The sequence below is a fragment of the Poromitra crassiceps genome, assembly GCF_964638095.1.
Source record: "Poromitra crassiceps genome assembly, chromosome: 19".
NCBI lineage: Eukaryota > Metazoa > Chordata > Actinopteri > Beryciformes > Melamphaidae > Poromitra > Poromitra crassiceps.
In genome coordinates this window covers 15,527,235-15,544,803 of record NC_139646.1, presented here as the reverse complement: position 1 = coordinate 15,544,803, position 17,569 = coordinate 15,527,235, and the positions used below count along the sequence as shown (strand labels likewise).

Genomic DNA, 17,569 nt, shown 5'->3' with positions numbered 1-17,569 from the left:
TGTTGATTTGGCACTACTGTATATAGTAAATACAATTGACTTGACACCTGGCTTTGTTCTGGATCTCGCATCACAGACCAGATTCACTCCTTTGCTACCAATCTGGTCTGTGATGCAAGATCCAGAACAAAGCCAGATGTATCAGTGGTTCTTTGGAAGGCATAGTGAAAGAGAAAGATGAAATTATGTCATCATCGCCAGTAAAAAGTAATGATTAAAACGTGTTTTTTTTTACTGTTTATTTCTCAGTAAATGGCCTTTGGCTGACTATAAATGTCTGACTATGTTCCAGTATTTGGCTGAGTGGGCCACACTCCAAATCAAATCAAAACACACAAACAGTACACACGCCAGTTGGACACGAATAAGCACATCAGCCTTCACTAGAATTACATTTCGATATCCTTTTGAAAACTGATTCGGTCAGGGAGGTTTAGTCATATTATATAGATCTGATTTTCAGGAACAACTCCATTTTGTATGCATGTTGCATTTGTAGGCACTAGGCAGGGGCGTAGTGGAGGATAAATGCAAGTAAACACAGTTTAGACATCTGAGGGCATGTGGGTGAGGTGTTTTCCTGTCCAAAACAAACAACACTAAACTGTCTCCATAAAGTATGTACAGTACAACAATGTGCTGTAATAAAAGCACATGCTATGAGAAATACAGCTGAAGTTGCAATGTGTGACTCAATAACTCACCAAATGGAGACAAAAAAAAGGATTGGCGTAATTCTTTCCTCTGCCAGTGAATGTTGTACATGTGTATGGTTTAGACAATTTTGGAATTATGAATTATGAAGTACACTTTTGCCACGAGTCCCACGACTATCACATATTTGAACACATCCAAAATGAAACAATCATAAATCAAACAATCATAATAGATGCATTTTGAGGGCATGGGCTTGTGGCTCCAGTGTTTTGTTTTGTTTGTGTTTATTTGACATGGAGATAGTGTGGAGGCCATTACAATAGTTAGAAAGAAACAGGAAGCTATCAAGAGGGCAGGAGAACATGCAGCAAAGGACAGTGGGCCTTATGCTATGCTCTCTACTCGGCGAGCCGCAATCAACTTTCAAGTAAGTGGTTAATTCTTATCACTGTGGTCAGTCACATAACATCACCAATGTTATTCTTAGCGTACTTTTGTTTTGCTGCCAAGGCAATGGTTTAGTTTTGTTTTGTTTCCTTTATTTCAACAATTGGGATCTATTTTATATATACGGTATGTTAAGATACATTGGCGTACCAGGAATTGTTTCTTCTACTGCTTTCAATCACAAATACAGTACCGTAAATTCCGGACTATAAGCCGCGGCTTTTTTCCCGTTTTTTGGCCTTTTTTGCCCCCTGCGGCTTATATAACGGTGCGTCTTATCTATGGATTTTTTCCAAAAAAAAAAAAAAATCTCTCTTTTTTAGCACTCTTTCTAACTATAAATCCACTTCTGTTTTAATTTCCTCTCTTGCCCTCTTTTAACAACATAACATAACATAACATAACACAACACAGGTAAGCAGAAAGAAAAAGACGAAGCAATCACGCCATGAATGAGGAAATGACTCACCTGCTGGAGGCTGGAGATACACGCTTGGGCTAAACTTTTACTCCGTGAAACACTATCGATTAAGTCCGACATCGCTCAGAGGTTTTGAGCAGCTTGAAAACAAGTTTGAAAACGTGCAGAAGTCCATCCACTCACTCACTAAACAAACTAAGGCAACCGTGAACAGAGTTTATAATGCGGAAAAGCGCATCCGCGCACTGGAGGACAAAAACAACACAGTGAGTCCGAAAATGGATAAAATGCAAAATCGAAACCCTGCACACGCAGGTTGATGACTTAATCAGCAGGAGTAAAAGAAATAACATTCGCCTGATCAATGTAAAAGAGGAGCTGAGATTGGTGACATGGACGCTTTTGTGGCAAAATCCTGTGTTACATCCTGGACCTGAAGGAAGGCGAGAAACCACCAGAGGTGGACAGGGCACACCGGGCGCCTCGGCCACGTCCAGACCCCGGCCTGCCACCGAGGGCCATCTTCATCTGCCTACTCCGCTGGCCCGACCGTCAACTCATCCTCCAGGCTGCGGGGAAGAAGCCCCTCACCTGGGAGGGTACGCGCTTTTTCGTCCCCGGCAGGACCTCTCCGCGTTGGTGCAACAGAAACGCGCAACATACAACAGCATCATCGAGTCAATGGATATCGCTTTGGCGTACTGTACCCAGCGAGACTCGTCATAACCAGACCGGACTATCTTTAGCACTCTTTCTAACTATAAATCCACTTCTGTTTTAATTTCCTCTCTTGCCCTCTTTTCACCACACCGCGGACACTGTGTGCCCAGCGGCGGAACAAGAGCTCAAAGTGAAACTGCCGAATATCTTTTGAGTTGGACTGGTCAATAGTACTGTGAGTAACTAAAATAAAAATAAAAAAAACGGAATTCTCTCTTCTTTAGCACTCTTTCTAACTATAAATCCACTTCTGTTTTAATTTCCTCTCTTGCCCTCTTTTCACCACACCGCGGACACTGTGTGCACTGTAAAAAAAACAAAAAATACCACAATGTGTGATTTTGTCTGGGGATTAGTGACCTGACTTTTGTTTTGTTGAAATGTTAATAAATGGGAGCTTCCCCAAACAGCCATCTGTTTCCCGACAATCCCCTCTGTGCACGAAGCCTTACATATGGTAATTAAACATCAAAACACCCGCGGCTTATAGACCGGTGCGGCTTATAGAAGAAAAAAATAGTCACCTTTGAAGGTGTGGCTTATAGACCGGTGCGTCTTATAGTCCGGAATTTACGGTACATATTTTCATGGATAACTCCATTGTATGCATTTGCATTTGTCACTCACTCACTCATCCCTAGAGGGCCGTAGGGGTGTCATGGTGGATGCTTGGACAGTCAAGGATCTCCATCGCTCACGGTCTTCAGCTGTTCTTAGCAGGGTTTGGAAGCTGCGGCCAGTCCATTCTTTGATGTTGTCCATCCAGGACTTTCTCTGCCTGCCTCTTCTCCGCTTTCCCTCTACTGTCCCCTGCAGGATGGTCTTTGACAGGGAGGTGTGTCTTGTGACATGGCCATACCAGGCCAGTTTGCGACGTTTTACTATTGACAATAGAGGTTCCTGGTCTCCAGCATGGGAGGTCACTAGCTGTCTAACATAGTCATTTGTCCGGTGTTCTTTATATGAAATATGTAGCATTCTTCTGTAGCATTTGCTTTCAAAGGACTGTATCCTACGCTCCGTGTCCGCTGTGAGTGTCCAGCTCTCACAGCCATAGAGTAATGTGGAGAGAACAAGTGACTTGTATCTGACCTTCACTGGGAAGCTGATGGTGTTGCTTTTCCAGATACTGGCCAGTCTTGTCATGGCTGATGTTGCTATGCCGATTCTTGATTTGATCTCCTTTGTGGAGCTGCCGTCTTCACTCACAAAGGACCCGAGGTATTTAAAGTCCCTTACTTCCTCCAGTGTTTGCCCGTTCATTTTGATGTTCGGTGGTGGTAAGTGATTGTGGCTGTTGACCAGAATCTTACTTTTCTCTGCACTTATCTCCATGCCATATGCTCTCGCCGCCTCTTCCAGTCTGGTGGTGAGTTCCTGGAGTTCAGCCTCGCTTTTTCCCATAAGGTCAATGTCATCAGCGAAGCGCAGGTTGGAGATGGGTCTTCCCCCGATGGTAATGGAGGTGACGAAATCTTGGAGTGCTTTTTCCATGATGTTTGCATTTGTAGGCACAGTGAAATTGGAAGTGCTACAAATTTGGTCTATGAGGCAAGAAAGCCAGATGTATCAGTGTTTCTTTGGAAGGCATAGTGAAAGAGAAAGATTAAATTATGTCATCATCGCCAGTAAAGTAATGATTGCGTGTTGCAGTTCTTTGGAAGGCATAGATACAGTCGGTCTGTGGGCGAACGCCCACAAAATGTTACTATGTCTGGCGCGAGAGACTAGACAGTGGGGGGAAAGACAAATATATCTCAATGGGCTGACTCGTGTGGTGGCTCAGTGGTTAGCGCTGTTGCATCACAGCAAGAAGGTCCCGGGTTCGAACCCTGATCCATCCCAGGTCCTTTCTGTGTGGAGTTTGCATGTTCTCTGCGCGTTTGTGTGGGTTTTCTCCGGGTGCTCCGGTTTCCTCCCACCGTCAAAGACATGTACAGTATGTTAGGGTTTGTACTCCTGTCAGTGCCCCTGACCAAGGCAATGGCGAAAGAACTGGAGTTGATCCCCGGGCGCTGCACTGCGGCTGCCCACTGCTCCTAGCTCTAGGAAGGTTCCTAGTAGAGGATGGGTCAAATGCAGAGGATGAATTTCCCCATGGGGATAACTTAACTTAACTTAACTAAAGAACGGTGCTGCGGCTCTACACTACAGGATTGGGGATTCATCAGCAGGCACATAGACGTCTGTTCAGATGTGTGTTTACTGCGGTGGTTGAATTCCCGATCCTGTCTGCCTGGGCTGTGCTAGCAGCTAAATGCTAACTATGCTGAATGGGGAGAATGGGAGGATTTCGCCCATACTGTCCCATTGACCATGTGTCTATGACCGCCTGAATGTATGCTGGAATTGAAAAGTGAAAATGAAAATGAAATTCAATGTATGCATTTCAACCAATTTACAGGCGGCAATTTAGTTGGCGGACCTTCAAATAATTTAATTAAAGAATGAACAATGTTGGGTTTCAGTGAATCACCACAACAAATATACATTCAGTACAATGTGTGCAATATGGAAGATTTGATTGTAATGCATCCCCATGCACTCAGCCCCCTCCAGTATGAATCAACAAAGTATCAATTTTCAGTCTACTGTAACCATTCCTCCATTCTTCCAAGTTACTCCCAAGTCATTCTTAGTGAAATGACATACAGTACCCTCCGGCTACAAACTTTACATTGTGAAAGGAGACGATCTGACTTACAGTAACTCTGACTAACGGAGCTCCAGGCATTTGTAAGCCGAGCTGCTGATTGGCTCACAGGGGAAAGGGTTGGGAATAAAAGCATTCAACACATGAACTGTCAAACTATTTAAACAGTGAACACTCTGGGACTTAGACACCACTGACACAACTGGATCGAGAGTCGAGACCAGAAGAAAATAAGGTAAGATTACCTATCATAACCCTTGACAGATAATAAAATATATAAGGCATGCTATAAAAGCATATTGTGCCGATGAGTAACACTGTTAGATTCAAACAGAAGTTTGAACATGGGTTCACAAGTGTCTGCAGCTATAAGTACCTATTTAGATTTTTTATCGTTATCTGATTGCTCACTTTCCATTGTTACTATAAAATAAGTCTTTCAATCATAAAACAATGTTTTCTATATCAAAATTTGTCAAGATAGTTGATTATTATGGCTCTAGATGTTAGCGCTCCAAATCTGTCTATGTTTATTTCTGAAAATCTTGAATTAATCAAAAGTGATATTATAGCTCATATGCATTATAATACCATATTCTTGCCACACTATACTACTCTTGATTATTTTGAAACTTGAGATAGTTCTTAAAAGGGAGAATATTATTTCATCTTAGTAACCCAAGTGTTATATGCAATCAGCTGAATTTTGTCTGTAGACTACTTGCTGCAGCAAAAGTTACCCAAAAATATCAAGGCCTGTTGTCGGACAACACTAGTGTATCGTCATGGTAACCATCAGCAGTAGGGTGACTCACTGAGAGACACACCTTGGGAAGTGGCGTTAGGGAGAGAGTTTGTATAGCCTGATCATCCCAAACGTTACACACCCTTCCTCTAGCCATGCTGATATCAGCATGAAAGCAAGCCATTTGCTCAGTCTGTGTCATTATTCTGTAAGCTTTTTTTTGCATGGATTGAGAAATCTGCGAGACGCCTTGGAGTAATGCGTCATTAATGCGTCATTAATTTATGCAATGTCTGGATCATAGATGAAATGTTTTGTATGAACCCATTTCACGTTAGATAACACTGTGTATGATTCCACTGAAAAAAATCCACTAACAGTTCCTATTAAAATGTCACAGCTGCTGTTGTAAATATTACTATTGCTAAGAATAATATATTAATATTATTAACTTATTGCTTTAGTCAATCAATAACAATAAAGCAAATGCAATCACCGTGTTGATGAATGGTGCAAAATACAGTGAAATACAAACTAGGTATTATTGTTCACTCATGTATATATGAGTATCTGGGAAAAGGTTATGTCTTGCCAAGGGAACAAAAGCAAGTTTGTTACACTGTTAAGCCAGTGTAACTGATCTCTCTGACGAATATCCCACCATTGTATCCGCGTCTTTGTTTGCCCGCAGAAGACTGAGAGTCCTCCTAACATGATGTCTACCACTGGAGACATGTCCCGCAGGACGCCCAATCACGTCGTGAGAGTGGGTCAAAGTATCTGTGTGGACTCTGCTCAGAACGCGGTGAGTCATCGACCCAGTGTCACAGAGGCCCGCGGCGACTCGGACGACCTCGACATCTATCTGGATAACCTCAACCAGCTCGTCCTGGAGATGGATCCCACATTTGAACCCATCCACATCCCCAAAAGCCCCTCGTGCATCAGCCCGCCTACAGGTGCAGTACGGCAGGAGACACACATAATGTGAATGGTGTCGCTCAGTGCGTAAACACTACCAGAGTTAACGGAATCATCCGGCCACCTATGCTAGAAGCTAAATGCAGACATGATACAATGAGGCGCTGCATACAAGTTTCACCAAATGGCATGTTTCTATCCTAACATTTCATTGCTACCTATGGCCAGCATATCGGGCCAACAAAGTTAAAACCTGTAATCACTGTAACTTAATAAGCAAAATGTGGAAATCTTTTGAATGATGCTCCCATCTAAAAGGTCAATAGCTTAAACACAGGAGGCCAGCAGCCACATTGAGCAGGTTTCCTCTCGTAAAGAGGGCGGTAAGTAAACTTCCACAGGTGTGACAGAGAACACAATAAAGCAGAATCGCCCATATAAAGGTAATTGGACTCTCAGCCTGGGGCTTTGGAAATTCACTCATTGATTCTCCGCCATGGGCTGATTGCACCACTTTGACTGCTCTGGGAGTATTGCCCAGACTGAGTAGTGCCACGCCCTGTTACATCTCAGACTGAGTAGTGCCACGCCCTGTTACATCTCAGACTGAGTAGTGCCACGCCCTGTTCCATCTCAGACTGAGTAGTGCCACGCCCTGTTCCATCTCAGGCTAAGACAGAGACGGAGGCGCTCACCATGAGAGTGGACCACGGTGACAGACAGCCACTCCGTGCTGCTCGCATCCCTCAGTGTACACAAGAGTCACCACCACCATGTATCAATGGATTTCATGTCGTTTAAACTTTACATACATGTTGGAAAAATGCAAGTGGGCTTGTTAAGTCTGTGTAAATGAATGCCACGTACATTTTGTGGATCGGTGCTGCTGATCAGACAAAACAACGTACAATTGCGTCACTAGTAGTACTACTCATTGTTTTGTGTCATACAAATGATTAATAGAGGTTTCATTGTTACGACACAAATACAAAATGTGTAGTAGGTTGTGTTAATGTGTAGTCTGGCCAAATGTTTTTTTGTTCTGACACAGTCTTTACAGTAACTACGCACATAGACAGATTTTCCCAATTCTGCTCAAGCATTCTCATTATTATTACAGCCATTATAATGTAACTTGATTGGCAAATGGCTTAGCCACCCGTCTGGCTCATGCACTGACCGCTGACTGACCACAGGCTGCACTCTTTACCTGAGGGCATAAACTCATTCACTAGTGGCCGTCAATACAGAGAGGCAGACAGACACATCCTACAGACAGCGGTGAACAGGAACAAGTTGGAACTCCTCTGGGTGATTTTGTATCGTCGCAACAGGAGAACCACAGTATTCACGGCATTTGGGTAAGAAAGAACGGCCTGGGTTGGGACTATGAGCAAGCAAGTACCTGCATGGCATGAAGATATGTGAATATCTTTATCAGGTGAGTGACGTATAACTCTGGTGTGTTTACAGACTGAGGCCAGGCCCAATTCGCTAACACAGAAACAAAGCCATAGAGAGGAAAGGGAATTAGGATTCTAATCCACACACACATACACACACACACACACACACACACACACACACACACACACACACACACACACACACGTCTCTGTGATTTTGGTTCTGAATATGGCTAATGTAAAGCCAATCTACTGTATGCTCTGTAAAAATGCCACGGTTAAAGAAAGTTCACGCCATTTTAGGGCAGTTTCAAATACAGTGTTTTCATTAATACGGTTATTTGTCTCTTCCTCCTCAGACGACTCCTTCTCAGATGAAGAAGTCTCCAACTGCGTGCTGGTCCCTAGAGGATGTGCTCCTTGCTTCTCGTCCTCCATGGTCCCACCCCTGTCACCCAGTATTCCCATCCCTGCACAGAGTGGTCTTAGCTGCAGCCCCCAAGGCTCGCTGGTCTTCTCAGGCTCTCCTTCATCCTCCCGGCCCCCACTGCCAGTGCCTTGTGGCAGCGTCCAACGCCGAAGTCCCTCTCCAAGGAATGACATCACCTCCCCCCTAGGAACCCTGCGCACGTCACAGTCCAACAGAAACAGCGCCATCTCCCTCCTCTCCACGTCTCCAGGCTCAGACACCAGCTACATCCTCTCCACATCTCCAGGCTCAGACACCAGCTACATCCTTGGCAGGTACTGTACAGCTCAAAGTCAATTAAAGCAATGCTCGTCGACGTCAAAGAAGACTTACTGACATCATGTGACTCTTGTTCGTGCTGCAAAATCTTAAAGATCTCCAACAAGTTAAGACGCGGCCAATTAAAGGGAATTTAAGAGTTCACAATCACATGAGCTTTTTCTGCTATCCTATTCAATCAGTTCAATCAGTATTTATGAACAAAACGAAACAACACGAAACTAAATGAAACGGGGACGGACAAGCCCATCTTTATTGTCACAAATCACCACGCCGCATGCATGCACGTGTCGGCGGCACACGCTGACACACACACACACACACACACACACACACACACACACACACAAATCTAGTCTCTGAATTTAACCCATCGAGGGCGAGGCATGTCCTTCCTCCAGGGGGCAGGCCAGCAGCAGTGAGCAGCTGTTAGTGTACAGCGCCCAGGGACCAACTTCAGTTCTTTGTCGAACCCGACACACAAAAGGCCATTTTCATGAGATAACCCTGGTGGGAATCGAACCCAGGACATTCTATAGCTGTGAGGCGACACTGTGCCCCCACTGCACCACCGTGAACACTTAGTTGCAACTTTTTCCAACACAGTGAACCAATAATACTCGATGATGACATATCAATGAAATAGCATGCTCCTCTGACACTGAAACAGAGACTTTGTGGACTGCGATGCTTGAGATTTGACATGGAAAAGAATGTTTTATGGCAGAGTAGTTACAGCCCTAAACCAGAAAATGTACCCACATCCCCGGAAAACCACTTTGTGCTCTCAGTTTTTCCATTGTTTTATTTCATTTTCCATGGAGCTCTATGTAATGTTACAAATTAGAGGCTGGGAAACCCCCTTCTCTTTTTTCTGCACATAGGCTACCACTGTTAATGTTTACTAATGCAAACTAAATTGTCCAAGGGCATAGGACAACAACATGTTTTTACTACAAAATTTAGAGGTATTTCCTGATGGTTTATAGACACCAACAACCAACTGGATCTACAACCTATCCTCTTCTCCCTTGCATAGCTGCCTGTCCTTGGCCAGTGAAGATGCTGAATCTCCAGAGTCCCTCCTCAATCGCACCCCCAGCCCCTTCAGTGATGGGTCCCAAACCAGGCCCTTTGATACCAGGGAGAGCCCGGACAAAATCTCCCCAACAAAGCCTTCACCGATTGATCATTTCCAGGAGCTCCACAACAGAGGAACACACAGCAGTCCTGGCTCACTGGCTGGGTCCTTGACAGATATCCCTGTGCTGCTCGTCAACGGGGCACCAGACCCAGACTTTAGCCACTGGCCTCTAACACCAGACATGGCCTTCACACAGACCATCCAGATGTCCAACTCCAGGCCATCTTCTCCTAACAGTGAGTCCTGATGTTCTATCATACTGACAACCGACTTGTCTCTGTTGCTGGGAGCGAGACACAGCATTTGACTGCTGTTTGCATATTTGACCCCCCTGTCATATTTGCATTGTTGTTTAGGTTTCCAAGCCCAATTCCATGGCAGTCAGCCCTGCATGAAGTTTGTCATGGACACTTCTAAGTTCTGGTTCCGCCCGCAAATCAACAGAGCAGAAGGTGAGGATCTCAAAATGGCAAATAATTCGTTTAAGACAAGCTGCAAAGAAGATTTTGTTCAAATAGCTTAGTAGAAAGAAACTAGTGTGGAGTGCTATAATTAAGCCGCAATTTAGAATTAATAGCCCGCTTGTATTCCCCTATGGGTATTTTTTGTTTTATACAGGGGCAGGTTTGTGCAGCAGAATAGGTCTAAACACAGTAATATACTGTATGCACCTATGCAACTGTCTCTTAGCAGTTTCTGTGATGTGTTCCAGCTGAAGGCCTGCTGAAGGACAAGGAGGCAGGAACCTTTGTGGTGAGAGACAGCACGTCCTACCGAGGCAGCTTTGGACTGGCTATGAAGGTGGACCAAGTGCCCAACATCTTCTCTCCTACAAGCCATCCAGGTAATCCTATACTAGTCATTATAAGATGCTTTTATACCTTACGTTATGACTCTTTTGGAAGCATAATTATAAACAGCCAGCCACACGTGCATGATTAGAACCAGCCACAGCATGTTTATGTCAGCATAGATCACATATGGCTAGGGGGTGTTCCTGAATACCAGCTACCACAACTACCACCATAACAAACAACCTGAACACAGCATAGCATAGCGCTGCTGTCTTCATCTGGACGTGATAGGACTTAGGGAATCACTTACCCAACTCGGCTGACTTGAATGGGTATGTCTGTGGACATCTAGCTATCTGTGGTGAGGCAGGAGACAGTACTGTCATTTTTTCCACCCACAGTGCGCACTGTATAAACACAAAGGAAAACCAAATGTTTATGTCACCGCAAGCAATCAAAACAGAAAAATTGATCTTACTCACGAAACAATCTCGAGGCTTGCCTCATTTGCAGTTTTATTTGTTGTTTTTTCATTATTATATGAATGCACAATTTGTGAGCCATGCACAGCACAGATGTTTTAGCACCAAGGCCTTCCTCAGTGTGCAGGCTTTGAATGCTTTTGCTGCTACAGTTTGCTACTGTAGGCACAATGGACCATGAGGTCACTTGTGCGTGAGCACAGCTACCGATAAACAAGCAAAGCTAATCGTAATGTATCTGCCACATCACACATGTCACACATTCGTTTCACTGATTGCAAACAAACTGCCTCTTTCCTGACATTTTAACTTTTTTCACAACAGGAGAGAGCAGTTCAGAGGCAATCCGGCACTTTCTTATTGAGTCGTCACCCAAGGGCGTCCGCATCAAAGGCTCTTCTCAGGAATCATACTTTGGTAAGTTTCAAGGCTTCAACAACTCCTTAATCGCACATTCAGATAGAGAGCCAAAGTGGAACATCACTTCCTGCTTCAGCACTGTACCAGAGATTTTCATCCGCCATTTATTTTCCCATAGGCATTTCGTAAAATGCTTATAAAAATAGTTTTGCTTGTTCAAACCAAACAGTTCAGATATATTTAGGAACAGGAGAGATCGCATAACGTTTCACTGGGACCAAAATGTAAAAAAAAAAAAGTGGGTTTAAAGAAAATATTTTTTCAATTTAGTTTTTTTAAGTTTTGGTCCGAGTGAAATGTCTCTCTCGATTCTAAATATAGCTGAACCATTTGGTTTGACCAAGTAAAACTATTTTTATAAGCATTTTATGAAATGTCTATGGGAAAACAAATTGCGGAAGAAAATCTCTGGTACAGTGCTGAAGCAGGAAGTGACGTTCACTTTGCCTCTCTAATTGTCAAACTCACTTACAACTCAGTATGAGCACACTTCCTGGTCTGGCTTGAGTCAGCCATGTGTCGCCTCTGGGGATGTGGGTGGGCAGTGATGGGCTGGGCTGGTTCTTTTCGAGGGCCTCTTAAAGGTATGAGCTCATAGGGTGTGCTCTCGCCCACAGATAGCCATTACTCTTGTGGCTTTATCCTGGTTGTCCACTTTCTTATCGGGGCCTGTTTGAACACGAGAATGAGACATATGATTAAGGTCTACGCAAACCCACTGATCTGCCTCCACAGAAACTCACGTCTGACACCAATGGAAATCATTCCAGCCTTACAAAACTGATATAGAATGTACAGAAAGTAGGAGTGAAATAGCGTTACTTCCCTAAGCGGGGCTGTAAATATACTTGTGGTGGTATCATATGGTTCAGCTGATGCTCATTTCTGCCCTATTGTGGTGCGGACCTGCGGTCCAGCATTAGTCGATAATATAGGCTACGTTTATCTTAGTTAAAATTGGCTAAAGCTTAATTTATACTTATTAGAAAGTGTCGCTCAGCACATGGTCGCAGACGAAAAATAAAGTGTCGCTCATGTTGCTGCATTTATGCTTCTCTCCCCGGCTCAACGGTCACATGACGCTATAGACAGAGGGAGGCAGAGAACTAGTGCAAACAGCCGCATATAACGACACACAACCACACAACTCACCTCCCCTCTCTCTGGGAACTTGGTCACGGTGTTCTTTGTGATTTTCACAAAGTCATACATCAAGGACATGCTGATACAAATAGCGGGGACACGTTCATTAATTTCATTTCAGCGAAAACTAAAACAAGGAAGTCAAGCGCGTGCCTGTCTATATAGCCAATCACACTTGCGCGACATTATGTGACATAGTCAGCGACACTAGAAATTTCACTAGGTAGCAGACACCTCTCGCCGACACTTGAAAGTGTCAACTCAAGTCCTCATTTCTGTCGGCGACCATTTCAAAAGTGTCGGCAGACGAAGCATAAATTGGGCTTAAGTGGTGTCTGTCTGTGGCGGTGTCAGTCACGATTTGTGTGGAAGTGATGTCATCAGTGATGTCACTCGAGCAACTGTGATGTAATCAGTGATGTCACTTGAGCAACTGTGTTTGCCCAACTGTGATGTCACTCAGGCAGTTGTGATGTCATCAGTGATGTCACTCGAGCAACTCTGATGTAGTATGAGCCAATGGCACACAGTTGCATGATAGCGATGGCGCCTAGGTGGGTGGGCGGTGTCTGTCTTTCAGTCACGATTTTGGGAGCCGCGGAGCGGGCAATTTCCATAACTGTGACGGCGCATCACCTCCAGAGTCTCCACCTAGGAATCGAGCACACATACCACATGAGATTCATATAAGATAAATATGCTTAGTTAACCCAACCTATGATTTTATCATTTTCACAGGTAGTCTGTCTGCCCTGGTATTCCAACACACCATTACTGCTTACGGTTTACCCTGCAAATTACTGCTCCAGTCCTCTGGTAGGTCTTTATTTGAAGAGTGTGTGTGTGTGTGTGTGTGTGTGTGTGTGTGTGTGTGTGTGAGAGAGAGAGAGAGAGAGAGAGAGAGAGAGAGAGAGAGAGAGAGAGAGAGAGAGAGAGAGAGAGAGAGAGAGAGAGAGAGAGTGAGAGTGAGAGAGTGTGAGCGGGGGAGGAAGAACAAAAACCTAACGCGTGTATTTGCCCACGCAGATGATCTGGGAACAGGAGAGGAGAGAGCGAACGACAAGACATCTTCAGAGGACAAGAGTAGATCTGGTGAGATAGTTACAGGCTTAAAACTACACAAAACACATCTTACCTCTTCTTCTGCAGTCAGAAACACTACTGGTCTACGGCAGTGTATGTATTGATATTGTTATTTCAAGAGGTCGGTTGGCTAAAAGAGCTTCCTAATCGTCAACCACCTGCCAATAGCTAGCTAGCAATAACGTAGCTAGCTAGCAGCAGAGGTGTTAGCCAAGTGGTGGGTCACCAGGTTGAGAGCCTCGCGAGGCCTGTATCAATTATATCGTATCATACGGGTTGGCCCCTCTTATTTATGTCGATGGTTGGCCCACACTGGTAGGTTCAGTCCCCCAATGACACCACGTTAGCTTCTAGTAAACGTACCACAAACACCTCATGTCATAGATTTCCTTGAAGTTTGAGCAAACTAGGTCGATATCGGGAAACGAAAACATCTAGCTAACCTCAATAAAAAAAAGAAGAAAAATAGAGTAATCTAATTTCGGATACTGACAGGCTGTCTTCTTCTTCTTCTTCTTCTTCTTCTTCTTCTTCTTCTTTCTTCAAAGGTGTTGTAGCTAAATTGCCTGGTAGTCCCTCCTTCTTTTGGCAAGGTCACTGATTTCCAATGTTGGGTCCAGGGACCACCAGGGGTCCTTGGGGGGGTTTCCAGGGGGTCCCCAGCAAACTACTGAATTGTTAAACTTAATTAATAATACAAACAGATGTGGGTATAAGAGACAAAATCTCATCAAATGGGGATCCATGGCCCTAATATGGACTAAATTAAGTGGGGGTTTGAGAATGACTGCTCTTACAGAAAATGTGTTTTTAAAAGTGTTTTATATCCTATTGTTCAAGTGTTTTATATCGATTTATAAACTGTGTTCTGTACTCACATTCACTCACTATTTCCCACAATACTATATAACTATTTTAATATTTGTCTCTTCCATAGCTTGCAACTACATCTACCTTAATGCTGTCCCCACTGAGATGCTGACAGGACCTTGTGCTGTGCAGAAGGCCGTGTCCTGTACCTTTAACAAGAACCCCAGTGCCATCACACCCACCATAGTCAACCTGAAGGTGTCAACCAAGGGTGTCACACTGACAGATATTAACAGAAAGTAAGAAAAGTCACATTCTCTTCAGCTGCTGCTGAGATTTGATTTAGAATTATAGTATCATAAGGGGGAAATTGCATTGTAATATTTTCATTGTATTGCAACATTTTAATTCTAACAATCCTAACCATTCTTCCCAGGCTCTTCTTCAGACGGCATTACCCTGCTCATGTGATAACCTACAGTGGTTTAGATCCAGACAAACGACTGTGAGTATATGGCACATATTACATGTTACAGAATCAAAGTGCTTCATTACAAAAGGCCACATATCCATTTTGGAAAATAATATTGTTACCTGATGTTACATTCGCTTACAGTAGTACTACATATAGAAACTCTGCTATATTGCATACGATACCCATACTCGGCTGTATTGTAAATGAGGCCTCTACCGCAATGTATTTCTGAGTTAAAATAAAGGTTGAATGAATGAGTGAATGAATGTTACTACTCTGCAAGTAAAGAAAGGGGTCATGATATCAAATAATTCAATTAATATTCCATAGTGAATTTTACATTCATAATAATAATAATAATAATAATGATTGGATTTATATAGCGCTTTTCTAGACACCCAAAGCGCTTCACAGGAATCATTATTCATTCACACCATTCATGCCAGATCACTTTGTCAGAGCAATTGTCTTTTCCAACAGATCTCACCTTTTTAATCTCAAACTTTGTCTCTTTTACTCTCACAGGTGGCTGAAAGGTTCCAATTTTGGAGCAAGGTAATTTTGCTACTGTTTTTTTTTATCAGATTACATTGTCAGAATGATCATCCTTACCTCATCAGCACCATCCTAGCCCATATTTCATGAGTGAGACGAATAAGATCAGATGCTATAACTTGTATATGATCGCTGTAGTACTTTGTATCCTCTCCAAAATAATTTACACTTACAGCCTTTATTGCAAGTCTTTATTGTTAATGCAAGTATAACTACAGTAGGTTTCAATCTCGCCTGCACGTTCATATATTTTATTCTTCAGTTTAGTGAATGGGTATTTCATGTACATCTTATTTTATGCAAATTAACTCTTAACAAGATATAATCTTTCACCATCTCTACAGGATGTTCGGCATTGTGGCGAAAGGTGTCGAGGCTTGCAATGAGAATGTCTGCCACGTCTTTGCAGAATATGAGCCCCTCCAGACTTTCAACAAAACCAGCGAGTGCATTCAGGCTGCCATTACCAAGCCTTAACCACAGAGGGCCAGAAGGACTGAGATGACTTCAAACAGCGTGGGCTGTCACCGCCCTAGTGTACATTATATATGTGCTATACTGTCCATGCACTGTATGTACCTTGTTTTCTCACCCTGTCTCCAGGTGTCTTCTTCACTGATTGTCTAAAGTGTTGCTATGGTCGTTGTTACACTGGACTGTCTGGAGGTCTGGCTCATTGGATTACAATGCAAGCAAAGTCTGATCCGGGACTGTTTATACCTGCCCAGTGTATGCATCAGTCCATCAGATGATAGAATTAGCATTAAATAGACAAGTGTGACTGCACCATATATGCGGAAACATGGGACTGAGCAGCTATTAAGCAAAAACATAACGGAATGGGGATCCAACAGCTGACCATGATCTGGCACAATACAGCTTAAAATAAGAAGAAGAAGAAAAGATCTGACCAATTTGTAAAACTTGGTAAATATGACCAACAATATTGAAGTATGTAACCATTTAGTTTAAAAATGAAAATGTTAGTCTAGAATGATGGAGACCAGTACCTCATGTACAGTATACAGTAGTTTGGGATGTTGTAATTTGTTTGATTTGTCTTAACATAACCGTCCAATATACATTCAGCACTCTTAAAATGATTCTCATGGAAAGTGAGGCATTATGGATGTGATACATGTAGCTAATGCTAATGCAGCGATAAGAGGTGGAAGGTTCTTAGACAGAGAGAAAAGCTACTGAAATATGTTTGTCATTTGATTTCATTTCACCAGATACTTTTCAACTGTCCCTTGTGTTTGGTTTAGATTATAATGTATTTATTTTACTGCACTAAGCATTTAAAGTAATTCAGGCCCAATGGCATAAATGAGGATCAAAATCTCTGTTGTTTCCTGTGATATGAATGTGGGGCCTTTCTGATGCCTGCCCCTTTTTTGTAGAGCGAGACTCTTATTTTGAATGTGTTCCTTCTTGTTTTTCTCTGACCTGATTGTGGGGAACTTTGTCATTATTCTCTGTACCTTCTGGGTATGGATTCAATTGACCTGTTCTTATTGGATTCTTAAAGCACTTGCACCAAGATGGAATGGGTGAATGCTCCTTAACTCCTTTACATAATCACTTGGCACCTTTAAGTTGGGCACTTATGTAACAAATGTGTTTTTCCTGAATCTAAGTAACTCATATGTCCTAGCCATTTATTTGCAGTCTGTAGAATTGTTGTAGCATTTATCTAATGCACTGTGTAAAATTTATATTGTGTATATTCATGTACATGTACTTTTTCAAATTGTGATGATGATAAACCGTAATAAACATTTGTATGTATAGTTTGTGTGTTTGTGAGAAAGAAAAAGAAAGAACATTGTATCTCTCCCTTTGCTACCTCACCATCAAAGCTCATCTGTAAACAACAAGGAAGAGCTTGTGGTGAAAGGCACATAAAACCCACATCATTTACATGATTATAATAAAAGATGAC

General features: G+C 43.0%; 1 protein-coding gene across 1 annotated transcript; it reads left to right on the top strand.

Annotated features, from left to right (window-relative positions):
- Positions 1 to 5,075: 5,075 nt before the first annotated feature.
- On the top strand, positions 5,076 to 17,389 carry LOC310794295 (tensin-4-like). The gene is made up of 13 exons (XM_083656274.1): positions 5,076 to 5,133; positions 6,335 to 6,602; positions 8,330 to 8,714; positions 9,758 to 10,098; positions 10,219 to 10,314; positions 10,575 to 10,706; positions 11,463 to 11,555; positions 13,440 to 13,517; positions 13,728 to 13,793; positions 14,722 to 14,893; positions 15,031 to 15,099; positions 15,595 to 15,624; positions 15,969 to 17,389. Exons 2-13 carry the CDS (start codon positions 6,356 to 6,358, stop codon positions 16,099 to 16,101), a joined length of 1,842 nt encoding a protein of 613 aa, XP_083512400.1. The 5' UTR covers positions 5,076 to 5,133; positions 6,335 to 6,355; the 3' UTR covers positions 16,102 to 17,389.
- Positions 17,390 to 17,569: the final 180 nt, after the last annotated feature.